A 21,468-nucleotide genomic window follows, 5' to 3' on the forward strand; every position below is an offset into this window, starting at 1 on the left:
TTGTTTTATTTCTATTTATAAATCGTTTGCTCCCTCTACTTTTTGATGGTGCTTGTTGAAGTATGAGGACCATTTGCCAGCGAAGTTCTCTTTGGGTCGCGACCAAACTAAATATTCTTTTTCGCATAAATAATTGAAAACCATATTCATTTTTTTTTAAATACTTTGTAGGTTTATTTAAATATTCACCTGTCACAAATATATCATATCGATCGTAAAGCTATAATCATCAACATACAACTCATTCAATATCTATTGTACCAATTATTTTAAAAATGGTAGTATCATTTAACTTTGACGCATTTTCAGCATGTTATTCTTGATTTTTGTTTAGCTCAGTAAAAGAAATTGTCCGTTTAATCATCATGATAATACGCTTGTTTACGGCTCCACTGCAAACCGAACAAATTAGTGATTTGACACATACACAATGAGGCTCACTTTGAATGAGAAGAAAAAATCCATCAAAGATGTGCCTTCATAACATGATATAATGTCTCATCACGCCATCATTCGGAATTGCGAAACTTTCTCAAACGCACTTCTTGACTTTTTTTTTGGGCCATTGTTTAATCATGTAAATCGCGCATTAAACAATTAAAATTGAATTATTTATTGAACACACATGAACAAAACAGCGTCCAGAGCTCAGCGTCAAATAGATTTAATTTAAATATTGTAACGAATTGTTACTTGGCTAGGCTTGATTTTTTTTTAAATATCTAACTGTGGCCCAATTGTTTATGACATAAAGATTCACATATTATATCGGCAGTTATTAGGCAGTTTATTAACAAATCATTTACCGAACGCACGTATAGATATGGTAAAAGCATTTTGAAGGATTTAAAAAAGTGTCAAAAAAAAAACGATTTATAAGACGGCTGCATACATAAAAAGTTGTCCAAAAAAGAAATATTTCTATAATGTATATTTGAATTGTGTGCATTCAAATAATTCGGTTTGTTTTAACATTTTGTTTTTGGCAATTATGCTATTCCAGTGCATCCTTTGCTTATATGTTCTTAAATGCCTAAATTTTTATTATATCATAACAAAGCGATGTATTATTGAATATTTTCATTTTAAATTGGTTTTTCGCGGAGAGTTCAGTCATTCTCACTAAAAATGTTTTTTTATTCACGAATATTATAATAAATAAATCAACTCTGCATTGAATTGTGTATTTTTTAAAATGTGTTGCATAAAACATCGTCATCGATTGCCATATTTTTGTTTAAAAAAAAGGTAGTTATTTGAATCCTAGACTAAATTCTCAACGCCAAAAATAAGTGTTACACTTTTGTTTGCCTGAATATGTGTCACATTTATTTTTGACCTTATGATTTTGTACTAAACCTCATCATTCTTAAACAACATTAGTATTTTATTTGGTAAGACAATTGGTTATTCAACGTGCACACTCTGTTTAAAACTCTACGAGCTTTATTGATTGATCAAATCAAATCGATAGAATATTTACAATGATCATTTAATTTAGTAGTCTTTCTTTTTCATAGTCGGTTTTGTTTAAAAAATAATGTGAACGAAAGAAAAAAACGTAATACATACAATATTTTGACTAAAATATCGATCGGTATATATTCAAAAAAAAGTTCGATGTATATAGTAAAAATGATGAAAAATTCAAAACTGAAGTATACATAAAACGCGATAAAACGTTAAAAACACTGTAAAAAAGTTTCAAGTATATAGTCAGCATTCAGCGTTTAATTTTATTTCTTAATAAAGAGTTCATATTAACGCTGGCATTTTTCAGGCTTGGCTAGCTGGGCTGTGGAGGCACCAGCTGTGTTTGTTGTGCATGTCGGAAGTGAGTTTGATTTTGTGGCATATTATTTTGGCCATTTTTCGATTGTTGCATCTGTTGTTGGAATCTCATTTGATTGTTGCCAATTTGCATTTGATTGTGCTGTTGTAGGGGCGGTTGTTGACGAATATCACCTTGATTTGCAAATTCCTTAGCTTGTTCTTCGGCTGCCAGTGTTAGCACCTCAGTATATTCTCGAATTAAATTTGCGATTTGGAAAGCCTGTTCGAATGAAAAAAAATCAACAAAAATGTACGAAATAAATAAGAGCGGTCAATAAGGAATAAAAAGACGCTTCATTACCTGTGCTGTGGTTATAATGACTTTGGATTGTTTTTTGTCGGATCCGGTGATAATCATTAAACAATTCATATTTGGTGAATATGATAGTATCGATGTGTAATCATACGTGCATAGTGTGTTTCGAGATCGATGCTCTAGCAAATGGACGCCTTTTTGATCAACTGCTAGCCATAATACGCGCGGCCAATTCGATGTGAATGTTTGCATTACATCAAAAATGGTTGCTTTGTGCATTGGCCAACTTTGAATTAGGTTCAAAAATGATTTCTTTGCCTCGGCCGATGTCATACCGCGTAATGATTGATGATGCATTGCAACTGCCTGTTGCGGTAGATTTGGTATGTATCGTTGTGGCAAACAATGTGATGCGACCGGCCGATAGTCATGCACTATTTCATTTGGTGCATTTGCATTTGTGCTGAAATCACCCAATTCAAGTTGTGCTTGCAATGCTGTCAAAACAACCGCATCCATTTCAGTGATGGGGAAATGATCGCTTCGCATTTGATGTAAAACTTGATGGTACAACAGCTCTTTTTCGACCGCATCATCTAAATTCATGTACTTGTCATAGAATAAGTGCTTTTTGAATAAGAACAAATGATGTTGACGTCGACATGCGGCCGATAAATTCGAATTGGATCCATTTTGATTTTGTTGCACTGCTTGGGCGGCTGCATTACGGTATTTCTCCCATTTTGACATAACATCGGCAATTTTTTCATCCGGCATCAAGCTTCGTTCAGATGCTCCCAATACTTCGTAAATTGCATATCCCATCGCTCCTTCATTCAATCCAATCTTATTTTTTATGATTTCCAATACTTCACGAGCGGTTGAACTCGGATGAAATTCAACTGAATGATATTGACCATCCATGAAATGGAACCGAGCATAAATTGGTCGACGATTTATTGTGCAAACGATTTCTTCGCGGGACGGTGGCCATTGTCGGCGTCTGGTTCCCTGCGTTCTGTACAAACATTTCTCTGCAAAACGTGCATATTTTCCTTCTTCGGTGATAAAATCACTGGCACATCTCTTCAAATGCGCTATGAGATACTTTCGTAGCACTTTTAACGGTGGCAAAATTACGCTGCATGCCAATGACAAAAGTGCCCAGTGTCGTAAATTAACTCTTGAATTTGGATCGGGATGATCGGTTGTTTGTTTGATCAACTGTAAATACAATTCGTTTAGAAGACTTTCTTTGCGCATACTTCGTTCCATAATCGATTGAATAAGCGTAATATGTTCATCTTCAGCTCTTTGAATTGTTTCACCACTCTGGCCAAGACCAGCATAATTTAATATCGTTTGGAATATTTTCAACATAATTTCCTCTTCGGAATCGGGCAATTTTGTTAAACTTTGTGGTAATGGTTGTCGACTAAATGCCCAATACGCATGTGGATATCCCTTATATGTTTCGCCATGATCTTGAATCGTTGCACAACCATGTTCGGCTCTCAATTTTTCAATGCGATGCTTCGACAAACGGCGCAGTGTATTTCTTAAGAAACCGCCAGCATTACCATCTTGAGGTTTACGTAACAATTCATTTGTATCGATTAGATGTCGCCGACAAACCACAACATTATGATGGAATCGAACTCGATCTTCATTTGTAACGCCTTTGACTCGCTTTTGTGCCGGTCCATTAACAGCCTCATTATCAGTTATCCAAGAGGATAAGGGCGGATAGTATGAAATAATCAACGATCCAATCTCATTTTTCTGCATTGTCTCGAAAACAAAACAACGTTGTTGGTCACCAGCTGGATTTTGTGTTCGATTCAATGTGATTGTGATAAATGAATCGCTTGGATCCAACATGATTGACTCAACATCGGTGTAACGAAATTCATAAATAACAAACTTATCGTCCGGTTTGATAAGCATAAGTCCTTCACAATTTACACCCAGAATTAAACTATTTCCATAGCTCCAATAGCCACGATATATGACCGGAAACATTGTTGTACCATATAATGGATACTGCATTACACATGACAGGTATAGAACTTTGGCCGTCAGTTCGGTTCGTCCAGCACCATATTGTCGATGTGCTTGTGCCAAAATTGGCACCCAAAAAGCATCCTCACGCGTACCAGATATTCGCTCCGGCAAAAAGCTGTTCACATCTGTGTAATATTCTGGCTTTGGCTGTGCAGATGGATCGCCCAATGCAACCTGGGCTTGCAGACCCGACAGTTGTAATGCAACCTTTTCGCTCACCGGGAAATCGTCACATTTTACAACGCTGTAAACCGCTTGTGCATATAGCATATTCACTTCGATTGGATCTTGTGATAATTCACGTGTACTCTTGAAAAGACGTTTCTTGAAAACAAATCGATTTTCACCAGATCCAATTTGATTACGTCGTATTGTATTGCTACCGCCGTTTAGGGATGATGGAGTTGTAACTGTTGTTGGTTTCGTTTGTTTCAGCTCCCATGCTGCAATTATATCGTACAGATAATCATGACTCTTAACATGCTCCTCGCCATCTGGTCGCGATTGATATATTGCCCAGCCATCTGTATTGCATAAGCATAGTTTTTCGGCCAATTTTTGTACGGCATCAGCAGCACTGTCCGTTGGATGAACATCAATTGCCTTTGTTCTGCCATCAAGAAAAAAAAATCTGCATACAATTGTTCCCAGACGTCTCATCGCCTACAGAATGGAAAAAAGGGCATGTTTGTTATTTATCAACCATATATGAAATATGAAAATCTATGCGATTGATTGTGTGTATGTGTGAGTGTGTGTATGTAAGAGAGGTAATGAATTAGTTTTTGGGAGATATAGCGTGTATTTTGTGCCAATATTAGGAAAGCCAGTCAAAAGAAAAATGTCAATTGAATTTTAAAGGCAAAGCCTGCAGGTTCATGATCAGGTCGATGATTAGCAATATATACGAATACGAATATGAATATGAATATGAACGAACAAATGCTGCTGCCTGTGAAAACAGTTCGCGATGTACCTTTTAAAATCTTTTACGATTTCATTTTAAGATTAATGTTAAGAATTATATGAGACATGAAATTATGAAGAATGAACAATGAATTATGAATCATGTATAATGAAATTGCAAAATCTGATTTGATTCGGCTACACTTACCGCCACTTCAACACTAGAGGGTGGATACTGACGCGGTGATACCTTGGTATATTTGCAATTATCCAAACACCATTGTACATACTGTCTCAGTTTACCATCTAACATTTCGAGATTTTTCTTCAAAAAGCTTGCATAATACCTGCGATCAGAATTTTTGCATCAATTAAATATCATTTGAGAGATAGTTTAACATTTGTTTCTCTTTTTTTACCTTATAAGCAGTTTGCTGGGTTGGAAAGCGACAATCGCTAGACACATTAGCAGCCAAATGCGATCAGTCCATTCTGGATGCGGATTGTTTGTTGCTTGTCGCATACATTGCACGAATATTTCATCACGCAACTCTTCTCTTTCGATGCCTTGACCAATAATGTATTGAATCACCTGTAATTCTCGTTCCGCATTCAGCTCACCTCTAGCATATTTACATAGATCCTATTTGGTGATAGTCAAAATAAATAAAAAATAAAATGTTTGCAAACTTGAATTTTTCCAGTGATGGTTTTTTCCTATCTGAATAGCGCTAGCTATTCGCAGCGTCTGAACAGCATTGCTGCCCAGATGCTGAATCGAAGCGGTTGCCGCACGCGTTTTGTACCACACAACATATTGTCATATAGTCTAAGTAACCAGTGAGCTCACAGAGTATGATACACTAATACCATAGTCAGTATACAAACGCATGTCGAACAGAGAACGAACGCGAACGTATATACTCTGTGTGGTACAAACGAAGTGTGTTGCGCGTGCGGCAACCGCTACGATTCAGCATCTGGGCAGCAATGCTGTACAGGCGCTGCGAATAGCTAGCGCTATTCAGATAGGAAAAAACCATCACTGAATTTTTCCCATATGTGTTACCTTGAAAATATTGCAGGCAATTGTGACATTCTCAGGATCATACATATGAATGTGAGACGTTGGAATCGAGTTTCCGCGATAGTATGTAATCATTTCGTATTTGGGCACCAAATCCACCGATTTTCGTCCTTTTCGAGTTAAGGTCGCAATAATGGTACCTTCCGGTGTACGTTCATGAGTATTGAAATTATTTTCAGCGAATTCAAGTATATCAAAGTACACATCATCACGAGTTGCTTCACGTTCTCTTTCAGTCACATCGGTTTGTTGCATTTCCTGTAATTTCTTTTCAACTCGGAACTTTCGTCGTTCCGTACGTTCGGCTGAAAATCCGTAATGATTTTGTTGTTGATTGTTTGCAGTCGAATTGAATTGATTCGATGACATACGCGAGTTTGGACGATTGTGTTTCGGTGATGATGGTTGCACTGGAACTCCAACTGTATTATGTTGTTGTGGACTGCTCGACCGAATCGCTTGATGGATAGCCGGACTTTTAGGCCTGTATTTATACACAAATTATGATTTGTTAATTGAAATTGAAAAAATGAAAAAAACAATGATGAAAAAAGGTCTAACCTTAGTTTGTGATTGGCATCATAAGAATTTATTATTGGTTCGGGCAATTCAACGACTGGCGGAAGCTCATGACGTGGTATGACCGCTTCGTAGATTGGTTCCTCCTTTCGAACATTGTGCTTTGTAGACTTAACATAAGCCGGTTTCTGTGGCGGTTTGTTCAATGGTATCACCTCGGTACTTAGATCGGTTACATTCAGTCCCATTGGCGAATTATTGCTAATGCTATTCGGTGTTGTTTTTGGTACATTTGGTGGTGGTGGCGGTCTAGTGGTCGGTTCGGGCAATGTCGGAATTCCCATTTTTGCATTCGGTAAACATTTGGGGTTTGAACGTTCATTCTCCATAATCTCCATTTCTTGTTGCAATACATTCTCCAATTCCACATCCAAATCATGAAACGTTTCTTCAATATCGTCAATGATTGATGTGTTGTTATTGCCAATCGCTTTAGTGCTATCATGATCATTTCCATTATTGCTGCTGCTACTGCTGCTATTGTTGCTGTTACTGTTATTTGGCGTTACTTCACTCAAAAATGCAAACAAATTATCCAAATCGACCGATTCGTTGCTTTGCTGATGTGTCACATTGCTGTTTACATCCGAATTTAATTTGTGATTTATTTGATGTGCAATTTCGGATAATGCTTCGATCTCTTCACGACAAATGCTGCAATGAAAATGAAATTAGTGAGCATTTGATCGGCATTCGGTTTCATGGAAACACATTCATTTGGGTGCTGTTGCAATTAAATAATTGCATTCACAATGGATTTGGTTAGCATACTTGATATTCTACATGTGTTATTTTTACCATAAAATTGCAAACAAATGGACATTCAAATAATAATCATTTATGAACTGAAGCGAAAAAATATATATGGGTGACTCAAACATAACAATGAAGCTGAACTCAATTTCTTATGTGCTACACACGTGCATAATCGAAGCATACAAAATAATATTCTTGCTTAACGTGTTAAAAAATCATCACAATTCGTGCTTTTTTGTTGAATAATTATCATTATTCATTATACGGTCATAACAATTTTCGTTAAATTTCCCATTTAAACGAACAGAAATTAAAACTTACACTTCATCCTTGCCAGAACTCCTAATATTTATTGGCATGCTTTGAATAAATCAATAATGAATTAAAATCAAAGGAAAAACCAAATCATAAAACTAAATAAACAAAAATGAAATTTAACATATGCTTTTTCTGTGATTCAAACTCTGGATTCCATCTGTAGAGCATAATTTTCATTGTACTTTTTTTTGTTGAAAACAAAATTGTGTTGTTCGTTTCATATTTTCGTTGTATTTGCAAATGCATTGCCTAAAATAACTATTTTGTGTATGGCAATAATGAACAAAATGAAATAATTTGTGAAAAAAAATTGATTTCTATGAATTATATAGTGGACGATTTGAATATGAAAAATACTACGTGGAACCACTACCGATCTAAAAGCAAGAAAATCGATTGAATGTCTAGAAAATTGACTGACCAGCTAGCCAAATAAGAGAAAAACAAAAAAATCTTTCTAAACTATTTGCTGTCCGTTAATAATATCAATTTAAAGAAATAAAACTGTTCTATTAATGAAAAAAATCGAATACATGTAAACATTTGAAAAAAGATCTGCTACATACCGTTCGCATTCTTCGATTGCTTTGCGCTCATCTTCGGCTTGTTTTTCACTAATTTGATTCTCTCGTTCTTTTCGTTCGGCTTCAAGACGTTCACGTTTTCGCATTTCCTCTTCGACGCGACGCATTTCTCGAAGCGCAGCGGCTACTTCGCGTGCAAACAGTCCACGTAGATGACTTTGAATAACAATACATGCACGTCGTTTGCGCAAGAATTCGATTCGTGATCGCCACCCTTTATGAGCATGCTGTATTCTAAGTGCCGCATCTCGAATTTTATTATATTTCTTTTGTTGGCTATATCGACGCCATTCCTTTTGAATGATGACCGCTTTTCCATTTATCACTTGTTTACGAGCATCCTCCAACGGTTCATGGACAACACTACGCAAAAATACTTTTGTTTTTCCCACTTGCCATTCACTTTGCGGAATGTTTAGTTCCGTTATTACCGCTGTCACTTGGTCACGATTCGATTTAATGCCATGCCATTTTGTCAGGCATTGATATCTAAAAGAGAATATGATATTGAAGTAAGTGCAATGCTGAATTTTTAAGTGGATTTATTCCTACTCACTTGTTTACAAACTCATCGAATGTCATATGAATGGGAAAACCTTCTCGTCGAATTCGAATGATATCAAGCATACCAAGATAACGAAGTTGATCCAAAACCAGCTCTGAATCGTAATCATTCGGGAGTTTATCGGCATTCGGTTTAATACATCTTACATACCTAATTTTAAATACACACATTATTAGGACATTACCCATGGCAAATAGTTTTATTTTCGTTTTGTATGCAATTTACATACCATGGATTTGTGCTTTGCAGCACATCGACTAATGATTGAAGTTGCTGTCTGAACGTATCCGAAACGGTGAGCTTTCCTTTCGATGTTCCGCGTTGAATTGTGGTCGCAGTGGTTCCGTTATTTATTTGATTTTGATGCTGAATCGTAAGTAGATCCGAATAGGATGCCAATTCTTGAACGAATGGATTACCACTTCGGCTCATAAAATCGAATAAAACATCTTGCTGAACGTCTCGATTCTTATCAACAAAACCTTCAACGACATAGCTCACACAGCCAGCATAGTGTCGAATACCGAATTCAGTTTCCCAGTGTCGACGATCTGCACCTTTGATGTAGCAACTATTCGATTCAAATTCGCCATGTAAATTTGTTAAATAGGCTGTATCGGATCCTTTTGGCATGTGACATTGTTCCGTTAGCAATTTTAAAATACAACGAGGTGGCTTCTCAATTAATTCCAAACATTGCGTATTATCAGTGAATTGAATATGCGAAAATGTAATCTCTTCTTGTTTATACTGCAAGAAAATGCCAAAATACATAAACATTAAAATTTAACTAATTCAATTCGATGCCAACAATTTTCACTTACACTTTCTTGTTCCAATGCGAAAACATAGTGATTGAAGAATTTGTGCAATTTTTCATTTGTGTAATTTATACACAATTGTTCAAAGGAGTTGACTGCAAAATTTTCGAAACCGAAAATATCTAAAACGCCCAAAAATCGGCTGGCATCATTTCCTGGATTTATACATGTATTTATGTGGTTGATTAACCAAGCAAATGTGCGTGAATAGAGCGCTTTGGCCATCTGAAAAGTGACAAACAAAGACATATTCAAATTGAATTCAGGCGAAATTAAAGAAAAAAAAATGATGAACTATAGTGATCATTTACCGCATTTCGATTTTCTCGTGCTTCTTGTACTTTCAATGGTATTTCAGTGATATTTCCGCGTACATTAATCTGACGTTTGAGTGCAACTTGAATAATTTCACTTTCTTGAATGCCCATCACTTTGGCCACAATTTTAACAATATCGTTATCTGAATCGGTCAATTCGCATCGTTCGCCATCCACGTCAGCAAAATCCAAATTTCCCAACCACAAAATGGCACTCAATACTTTTAATATTCCATTTATAATTGCTTCTGGTATTTGAAGGACGGTGAACGCCAATCGTAACGCTTCGAATCGTTTGGCTTCTAAATGAATTTCGGCTTCGGTATAAGTAGCGCCATTATTCGTATTTGGACCACCTACGGAACAGAAATATTTAACAGAGTGACAAAATTATTCAAAAATAAGTGGGAGGAAACCCCAACGAAAGTAAATATTCAAGCTCATTACTTACCATTCAGATATCGATAGAACGATGGATCTCGTAAATGAAGAGTTTTGGCCAATTCTTCATTTCGTTTGCCTTCGGCCACCAATTGATAAAGAACATGATAATTTCGTTCGCCGGCACTTTGAAACGTAATTCGTGATTGCTCCAATAAATAATCCTGTATAATACAACCTTTTATACACCATTTGGCATCGAAACAGACTTGCATAAATTTTCCAAAACGCGAACTATTGTCATTTCTAACGGTTTTTGCATTGCCTAAATACACGCAAAACAAAATGCAACGATTAAAATTCGCCAAATCTCACAAATAACGTCGTAATCATAATTTTAATTGATTTATTTTCGCTTACCAAATGCCTCCAGTATTGTGTTTGCTTCGAGAATTTGTTGTTGCACCCATGTAGACACATCACATGTCACAGAGCATAAATATTGCAGCACAAATTTGGTCGTTTCGGTTTTTCCCGCACCCGATTCACCTGATATAACACACGATTGATTTCGATCACTGTCCAGCATATTTCGATAAGCAGCTTCGGCCAATGCAAATACATGTGGTTCCAATATGCCCAATTTTTGGCCATGATATTTAAATACGTATTCCTAGTTGTATTTATAAAAAGATTATTACCGAAATGAATTATGACGAAACATCACACCATCACGAATCGCATTGAACTGATTTTAACCAGTTCATGGTGTGAATGCCCTTTATTTTAAGTCATCAGTTTTCCTTTCGGCTACTTACCAATGTGTAACAGTCTATTTCTTTGTACGGATTTACGGCCACTAGAATACTGCCTGTATAAGTCTGTGTTGCAATTTTTGGATTAAGGAAAATTGTGTGTGTTTTTTTTTTGTATGCAAGTATTTTAAAATAATCTGTTACGGAATTCTTAATTCGAAAATAAGTGTAATTTTCTAAGCAAACAAAATGTAAACAACATAAAAGACAGAGAACTGTCGAGGCTTCCCTCGATCCATTGAAAATAAAAAAAACAAAGTATGCATTGATTTTAGATCATACTAAAGGTGACTTTCCAAGCTAGAAAGATCAATTTCATTTTATCTTTGTCTTTTGACTCGGAGAGTTATAAGTGAACGGGACATTTTGGATTACAAAGACATGTCACCCCATCTAAGTACCTGAAACGGTAATTGCATACCGGAAAATAAGGACCAAATCACATGTAATCATCATTCATCAGTCAGATCACTCATTCATATAAATTCGTTGGCATGCAACACTGATTATTATCGACGACAATTTTTCCACTTGACAAGTTTCGCATGGTGCTATGTTGAATATGCAATCATCTAATGTCGATTAACAAACTTAAATACCCTAGAACATGTTTGTATGCTAAATGTTTACACAACGAATGTGCACCGCTATCGTGATGCCGACTTTCTTCTTCTCCTTCTTATTATTATTATCATCAATTCAGCACATTTACGTATGTGTTTGCTATCTAATGTGATTCTAATTGGTATATTTCTTTTTTCTATGTGACTACGCTACATTAATAAAAACTAAGTTTTGGAAAATCTTTCATTTTTGTTTGAAATTTTTTGTGTTATTTCCAAACAAAAATTTTTTTTTTGAAAAGGATACGTATATTTGATCTCTATCGTAGCGAACTTTCAAATTGTGATTTATGCCATTTTCATCGATATCCGATATTAATGTCATATCTGGCACACCTTTGTCGGATGTGGTGCCGAGACGACCTGCAATGATAAAAATATATATATATATAATATCATTTTTAATATATATAATAAGTTTTAATTGTATCTTTGAGCATTGAGAGCATTATAAATATAAAAATATATTGCATTTTGCAGTGGGAATCCATCAGAAATTAACTAATTTCATTGGATCAAAGAAAATACAGCAAATTGGATAAAATCATAAATTAATTAATTTAATCCATTTTAGTTCGAAAAAAAAAAAAACATTTGTCTGAACGTTTGAACGACCAAGTGTTGTTATTGCAAATGCATTTTCATATTATTAAATACTATGGATACCCCTCTGTTATCCCTTCTATTTGTGTGTTCAATGCAATAACAACACGAACACCCAATATCGTCGATGGTTATGTAACAAAAATTATAAGAAGTCAATATCGAATTCGCCGCTTCACCATTTTTCTCATTTTCATGTGAAATAATAAATGAAACATTGGTGTGTCATTGTTCATTACAATCGTTATGATGTTCGTATATGTTACTATTGCATCGAAAAAGAGAGAGAAAAAAAAGAGACAAAAGAGAGAAATGAATATGGCAAGGGGACAATGAACTTGTGCGCTCATCATACCATTTGAATTTAGAGGCAGCAAGCAGCGCATGCTGCATAGAACAAATAAAGAAATGCACAACGCATTAAATTTGTATTATTATGACTTAGAATATGTATAGTTAAGTGTCCTACTGGCTACGCCTATTCTGTTGCTATTTTTCTGTTTCTTTCTCAAATGCAAACACTAAAAAAACCGCCGTAGACATATGATCGTGTTTTAAAGAATCAAAATGCTTTTTTCCGCATTCAATTTTACTATCGTCGATATTTAAATCAACTTATGACGCCGAACAAGAAGCGAAAAAAAAATAACAACCACACACACTTATGGTCATAATGCTGGTATACATATCATACGATTCAATGGCATAAACAACAGCAACTTAAATCCCATTTTTTTCGTATCGGATTTCGTGTTTATTGTCATTTCTCACAGATCGGTGCACGTTTGTCTTTTATTTAACTTAACCTCTGGTTTTAAAATCCCTTTTCATTCCCTCGTCTTTATTCTCCGCAACAAAACATAAGCATGTTTTAAATGGTACGAAAAGTGTGCCTAGTCGCGAGCATAATTATAAAATTGATATTGGATCGTCAATGAAAGCATGCCGAAATCAATTTTATTGGCCAACAACATTTATGTGTTCAACATAAAAAAAGAAATGTCATCTGAAACATTATACGAAATGCATCTATGGAGCTATATTTAGATTCCATAGAGAAAATAGATGGTAAAGCAAAGATAAATGCACACGATAGTGTCAACAAATTCATATAAATTTTGCTACCGTGTGCACGTCGAAACGTACGTCGTAGATGGTGAGTAGGTTATTTTTAATGAAACATGCATTTTCATCTGCACAAATCTTTGGCTTAAATCACCAGAAAACATGTGACATTCATTCGTTAGATCTCAAAGAACCTTAAGTAAATATCGTTAATTTCCTGTGCTTTCACGCGTTCACATAAGAACGATGCTGTTTTCACATTTTATGGTATATATATTTCTTTAATTTTAAATCGTTTCTCTTTTCTTTTCTTTTTTTTTTTGTGTATCGTTCACATTTTGACAGAGATTCATTTTTCTTTCCTTCTTATGCATGCATGTCGACCGTCAGTGTGTTGTTGCACGGTTCTTTTTGTGCTTTGGACACGCTACATGTGTCCGAGTTATTATGCAAAAGTAGCGGGATGGCAGGTGTTTATGTTATACATAATCTATATGCGTCAAAGAAAACTGAGAGTGCATCATGCAAGCATGAGAAGATGAAGTAGAAGGGTATTCGAGAACTACAGTTTGGAGAAAAGATCGCCAAATTTTAAGCATGCAGATGTTTTTTTCTTCGTTCGTTCGTAAATAAATGGATAAGTCTTTTAAACCAGAGATTTCATGGAAATTGTACTGTAATTTGCATTTGATCATCCGAGCAGATGCTCGATATATAAATTTAAACAAAATGCCGATACCGCGATTTAAGATCGAATAAAAGGGCCGATTCTTCGAATAAAGTTGGGTAATTTGTTCATGGTGTACATGATTAAATGATCCATATATTTACAGAGTTAGATTTTAATGGACATGAAATTTGTGTTTATTCATCTATTAAACTATTATTTATACAACGCATTCATATAAATCATATTCACCGGCTTCGTACAAGTTCAACACTTTTCATGTGGTTACTTTTACTTCGAACAAGTACAAATTCAACGCTGGCTGGAGATCAAATGAAACACACACACAAAAAGCAACAACAATAATAACACAGAATTTGTAATTAATAAAGATTTCAATTTGTTTTGAATTACATTCGTTTTCATTGTTTCAGCTGATTTTTTTTCTATATTATCTCATTATGTTCTGCGGTATGCGGGTGCATGTTAGCAACTAGATCCTTTCATACACTAACATATATATCGATTTGATTGAAGTGTTCGAGCCCATTAAGTACAGTATTCTACTGTAGCCAATATTTTAATCAATTTTTTTCATCGTTATTTACGATCGTATATCTTTCGATTTTTCAGTTATACATCTTCAATTTGTAAATGATGTGAGCGATTTTTTGCGTGTTTCGAATATTTTCCCAAAGTAACACTGATTTAAAATGGAAGAGTTTTTTTTTCTCTTTCGAAATGTACCAAAAACGCGTGAGTGCGTCCAATTTTTGTTTCGATTTCCATTGTGGTAGACTTAGATATAGGCTTTACGTTAGAAAATAATCAAACGAGAAGCTATATACGTATAACGAACATTTTTTTCGGCATCAAATGAATTGAAGAAATAATTCAATAGATAAAATCTGATATTTCAAAATGTGTCAAGAATTTTAACATTTTATGAATGCCGTCGAGAGGCTTGACTCTTAACCGTGACAAAATCAAATTAGCCACACACACACATATGTTAATCATTCATCAAATGAAATGGCTACAAAACAATTGAGACAATTAATTATTTATGTGTTTTTTTTTTATTTCTACATTGTTCGCCCTTCTTAGCTGCTATTTATGTTTTCCGTCTTAACTGGGGACGATTCCAGTAATATTCATGTATGACCAAAACGAATGCATTTTAGAAGATAAATGGATGCATTTCAATTGCCACACACGAAACTTAAATAGTTGTAAAGTAAAGTAAAAAAAGGCAACAGCATAATGACTTCCGTTGTTGACAAATTGGTCTGCTCGTTAAAAAACCAAATAGACAACGATAATTTGATGTATTCGAGGTGTTGATTGTGAAAAGTGGCAATCCAAAACCAAAAAAAAATTGTGTTTAGCATGGTAAATATATGATATGTGTTTAATTTAATTTGCAAAGCGATTTAATTCTTAAATGAATGAATGGATCTTTCCTATTCAATTTTCGTCATTAGAAATAAATTAAAGTTGAAAATCATGAATATAAATTTAATTGAAGACACGGACATGTTCCGAATAACGAAAATTGCTGGCTAGCATAACATTGTGGTTTTTATATTAATGGTTTGAATTTCAAAAGAAAAACACATATATAAATGTGTGTTGATATTTTGAACAAATTGAAACTGCTAAGCATTTTTCAGTTAGTTCGTGTTTTTTTTTCTCTATGTTTTCTTTTCATCTGATTTTTTTTCACTCTTGTGAAGCAAAAAATAAAAATAAAAATTGGTTCCACACGAAACACAAAGGTTGTGAGCGTTAACTTTCACTTGTTATTGGCGCAGAATTTATGAATCTATATCGCTGCATTTGAAACTCATTCACCGAACACGTAAATTCGTATTTCCATTTAGATGATTACATATTTTCGTGTTGATGTCTTCGTTTATACATTACAATTTTTGCTCTCACCACGCCGCACCATTCAATAGCTTGGTGTGAACGAATGTTGTGCGACACCACATCATATATCTATTTCTATTACTGTTTCCATTTCTATGGAGCATTTCGTTGAGAGCAAAGAACTTTTTTGTTTGAACTTGAGTGGGTTGCAAAATCCATTTAAATTAAGCTACGCCACTTTATGGGCTACGAACGCGCATGTCGGTCAGAAAATATGTGTCGTATCAATGTGTCAAAAAAAGAATGCGATTAAGAAAAGATTCATCACCTGATATCGGCTGGATGTAGAGAATTGAAGTTTTATTGATGCCGTCATAAATTTTAAAGTTATGCGATACATTTTGAGTTCATGGAAATGCGTGCACTCTACATCTTAAATATATGAATCAGCATCGTATCCAAGCAACAATTTGATGATGGTTTGCCGCAGCTATGGGAAAGAAAATATTACCAAGGTACTAACGCGTGCTAACAACGGTACCGTCATGAATGATAGATATTTTGTCTTCTTATTTTGTTTTGCCGGATTTTCGCTTAATCATCGTTCGCTACGAACAGAGCAGTTAAACGTCGTGCGCAACACAAACAAAACGAAGACAGAACGTCACAGTAGAGAGGAAGAGAGAGAGAGAGGAAAAAAGAGCCCGAAAGGTGAACATTCAACACTCGTATCGATGACTCATTACGGTCATTGTCTGCCTTACTTCTTTTTATTAATGTGTATTTTTTAGTGTGACTCCCAAAATTTCTGAGAAATATACGACATTACAGCACACAGGTTTTGAATGAAGATTCAATATAATTAAGTAATCATATCTCCGATTACACATTTTTGTTGGTTTTTTTTCTCACTTCCTTGTAAAATTGGGTTAAAATAATCAAACGATTATTTTGAATATGATTTAGAATTAGTACCATAATCGGACACTCGATTTTGATTTGGTCATTTCTTCATAAACTCATTTTTGTATTTTGTAGATTCCGCTAGATACATAGAAAGAACGTTGACATTATTTCATTCATTATATTTTGACAATCAATTTTACTTCACAAAAAATCCATCAATGTGAGCTCCACAGCCAAATCAAATAAAATGTTTTTTTTTTTTTTCTCGAATGCATAATCTAAAAACATGATTTTTCGAATAAATTGATGATTTGTCAAATGTGATAACCCTGAATAATATCGCATATCTGAATGTATTCGAATACGAAATATAATCGTAACGTGAAAGTAATCTCTTTATTCAACTTGAAATGGTGAAAAGTTCAACTACACCAATACTGTGTCATTGCTTTGATTTTGAACATCGTTCAAACTGAACGAAAAATAAAAAAACATTGAAATTCGATTCACGTTAACGACGCTTCCTTCAAATAAACGACTATCACAATATTTCGATCAATGGACAAACAAATATCCGCACGACTAATGGGAACCAGAGCCAAAGAATCGACTTTGTTGTTTCTCCGTTTAATATACACTTACACGCACACACTCACACACACACAATTTTAATTAAAATCGAGTCAATGTTAAAGAATGTGACAAAGAATTTAGCTAGCACACTGCATTGTTAACGTGCCGGATATAAAATAAACGAATCGATGCCGTAAATGCGTTTTCATTGGGACAGACAGTCACATCATAATAAACATTACGAGCAAAAAAAAAATATGAATCGCCATTTGTGAGTTCAATATCTTGATATGAACGTGTTTTTAGTCAGATTGGAACGAAAGTTTGAACATAAGATACAATTTAATTTGAAATTAAAAAAACACGAAGAAATAAGCACAGAATTACAAAGAAACAAAAAAAACACATTAAAGATCCAATCCAATGTGTGAACGATAATGATAAGTGTGGTTTGTGATTATTGCAGACTCATTTCAACTATGAAAATCATTACATCTTCATCTTCCAATTCAGTTTTCTTCAAATTCGCATCGAATGAAAATGAGAACAATTATAATATTTGCTCACACATACAAAAGCAGCGCTGCGACTATTCTACGATCAAGATATTAATTCTTCTTCGGTTTCATGTGTATAATTCAAACGAAATAATGATTCTGAGTGGACGCCTGATGCATTTTAATCAACAAACCGAAACCGCCACTCTCAACACACTAGTGTGAAAAAATAAAAAGAAGAAGAAGTAATAAGTAGCAAAATGATTGAATGCGAACTTGTGTTTGTTTGAAGAGATTGAGAGTGTGAGATAAATAGATGCGATGCAATGAACGCGAATTCAGCAGTCTCACTGAAAAACGGATGTATTGCGTCTTTAAAGAAACAAAACGTATATTATTTCAAATTTATTATTAATTGAAGCGAGAAAAAGTACATTGTGCACACAGACAGCCTATGTCAGTAATGGACTGTTTCTTTTGCCATTATTTGAAACTTGAAAAGACACTCGCACGTGGAGCAATACTATGTTATACATTTCATATGTTTCTTTGCTTATATTTCGCTCATAAAACTTCCTCTATGAAGAAATGTCGGACTAATTCAAAGTGTCTAGTTAATATTTATATACAAAAAAAGCGCATTGCGTACATGAGATTTCATTTAAATTAGTACGAACACAAGCAAAAAAAAACTATGTCGAAAAAAATGAATGGCATTGCTGCTTTATGTATGTGCCGAAATCTATGGAAATTGATGGCATTTTGGCCAAGTTTTTTTTTCAAAAAATACTTTTTTCCGCATACACAATTAAATATTTATGGTTATGGTATAATGTGACTGCGTCACAAACAAATTCTTTTTTATTTTATTTCGTAGTATGTGTGCATATAATAAAAACATAAATCCAACATTGTCTGGAGATAAAGACATATAGATAAAGAATTATTCATTCCATACTTTAGTTGATTATATTTTTCACGCTTTAAATAGTTTGAGACCGCTGCGGTTTAGAAAGACAACCTCTTTGCACAAAAGATATTTTTTACTATTGTCAAACATTTCGGGATGTATATGTTATTTACACCTATGGCGTCTGCCGCCAGTCAACGTTCGTTAGCTTATCACCGGTAATGTGATTGTTGTTGTTGTTTTCTGTGGCAGGTAGCATCTGGTGATTATGTTTTTTAATTTATTTGAAACCGAGTAAGAGGCAATTCATCGATAAAACTATAAATAGTCGATAAAATTGTTCTATTTTATGTTGATCGAGAGAACAAGAAAAGAGATTGGTCAAAATGAAAAAAAAACCGATGTCTCGTGTTAAACGTGTAGCATTCTCTCTCTCTCTCTCTCTCTCTCTCTATGCTATCATTAAGTCGCGCGTTGTAGGGTGTGTAATTTGTCGAAGCCGAAGAAGATTTGCGAGCAAACAGTAAAATGTAGAACGGGAGAATAAACTGCATGTTGTAATATTGATTACTTGTCTAGTGTGCGGTTATAGTAAATAGAACGTTTGCAATGAACGTGAATGAAATTGTATGGTATTTGCTTTCGATTTCAAACAGTAACATTTCCCAATTCCCAAAATATTACCTATTTTTAGACAAAACGAATTGATTGCCGTTCTCGTAATAGATAAAATAAAAACCAAACCCAAAATAAATAAGTAATGGTGAACACATGCATGCATGCACACCAACACTTCTGATTTCCCTTTTCGCCTACACATTTTGCTTTCATCTACCAAAATAAATGAAAACATGCTTTATAAAATGCGTCTATAACAAAAATGATGTGCGGAGAATAAATGCCAAAAGCTACTTATCGCAGCTTTTTTTTACAAAAATCATTTTTTCGTTTTTATTTTAAACAGAAAAAAGAACACTTGGCCAGACAAATATTCATTACGACGAGACACTGGAAATGCATGTGTATATATATGCTCAAGTCATAATAGTTTTTAGAGGAAAAAAAAATAATGTCGAAATGCTCATTGTTCAAAAAATGTGTTATTAGGCGTTTTTCTTGCTCATATCGAAGTTAGATTACAGTCTGAAGAATGAAAGGCCCGAAAATGAGCTGCATCTAATTTATTGCGGTTCACTGTTCTTGAGTTGTTGTTTTTGTGTTTTTTTTTTTCATTTCGTTTCTATTGTTTCGGCACACATGACAAGAGTACAATGCATTCGGTTGCACAAAAAGTTTCTGCATAATATGTTCAAATGGAATATTGTCAACAACCAAAAACAATTAAAATGCTTGAGATTGTTCATTTCTTTTTGTTGTGTTTGTGTGTGTGTGTTTTTTTTGTCTCCCTGTTCCCATATTATGAATGAGTTTGCCTTTGTATATGTGTGGCGAATTACTTACCCTCTGCAAAAATTGGAACAGCCATGTTTGTGTGTGTATGTGTGTTGATGACTTTTTTTCTTCAGTACAAAATCGAGTTCACGAGGTATTGTTGTTAGAGTGGTAGTTACGGTGGCGGCAACGCGGCAATATGAACAAGGATAACACTGCGCTTATATATTGGATGTGTTGGTGGTAAAAAAAAAACAAACAGTATCCCGATACGAGTGTTCATGTAATTTGAATTGGTGTTGCTTAGCTCGTGCTATACTTTATCTTTGACATACACACACATGTATACATACACCGAATGCGTACTAATGTTCAATGGATGCGCAAAAAGGGTGGTTCCACACAACAACTTACATATAGATACAAAAATTTATTTATGTTCAATTCACTCGTTCTTTTTTTTCGTATTTATTTGTTTTCTGTTCGCTGTTTTATTTACACTTTTCACTTTTTGTAATTAAAACTTCAATGAAGATGCAATCGAAATGATCTATTCTATGTTACAGTTATCAATTTTCGGTTAAAATATCAAATTTGCAAACAAACCGCGTCGTTAGCCAAGTAAAAAGAAAAAAAAAACGATATACATCTATTTTGCACGCAACATTAAAATTTCAATTGTGGAATTAAAAGAAAAATGACGAAATCGACGCCGATATTTAAAAAAAAGAGTTAGTTTCTAAGCAGCCGTTTAGTTGCATTGTCAACAAAACCACTATTTTTGCAATCTTGTTTTATGGTCGCACGATTAATGAATGAATTTAACACGATTAACCGATGGAATACAACGCGATGCAGACCTTATGTATCTTTTTCCGCATTCATATCTACTCTAATACAACACAAAAATTATATTTGCACGTTTGTTTTGACTTTTTACATACACACACACACACTAAATAAACGAATCACATTAAGCAAATATTTATAAATGTGAACTGATGTTAAAAACTGAATGTTTATAGCCAAAGCATTCATCAATGTTCACAAAAATGAACTAACATCGGTGTTGTTTCTT

At 34.4% G+C, this 21,468-nt stretch overlaps 1 protein-coding gene across 2 annotated transcripts; it reads right to left on the reverse strand.

Moving 5' to 3' along the window:
• Positions 1-16: 16 nt before the first annotated feature.
• Positions 17-20,983, reverse strand: LOC116337365 (myosin-I heavy chain). Of its 2 annotated transcripts, XM_031761847.1 has the most exons (17): positions 20,460-20,983; positions 12,153-12,268; positions 11,286-11,348; positions 10,888-11,140; positions 10,538-10,792; positions 10,081-10,442; positions 9,773-9,994; positions 9,178-9,698; positions 8,940-9,098; positions 8,366-8,872; positions 7,803-7,841; positions 6,708-7,379; positions 6,129-6,630; positions 5,479-5,702; positions 5,268-5,406; positions 2,135-4,816; positions 17-2,053 (listed from the first exon to the last, which is right to left on the reverse strand). In XM_031761847.1, exons 1-17 carry the CDS (start codon positions 20,482-20,484, stop codon positions 1,787-1,789), a joined length of 7,008 nt encoding a protein of 2,335 aa, XP_031617707.1. In that variant the 5' UTR covers positions 20,485-20,983; the 3' UTR covers positions 17-1,786. The 2 variants fall into 2 exon arrangements, with proteins under 2 accessions (XP_031617707.1, XP_031617708.1); XM_031761848.1 differs by lacking the exon at positions 7,803-7,841 and having other exon boundaries at positions 20,460-20,982.
• Positions 20,984-21,468: the final 485 nt, after the last annotated feature.

This window comes from Contarinia nasturtii, unplaced genomic scaffold (genome assembly GCF_009176525.2).
Source record: "Contarinia nasturtii isolate CC-2019 unplaced genomic scaffold, AAFC_CNas_1.1 Cnas_scaffold_285, whole genome shotgun sequence".
Taxonomy (NCBI): Eukaryota; Metazoa; Arthropoda; class Insecta; order Diptera; family Cecidomyiidae; genus Contarinia; species Contarinia nasturtii.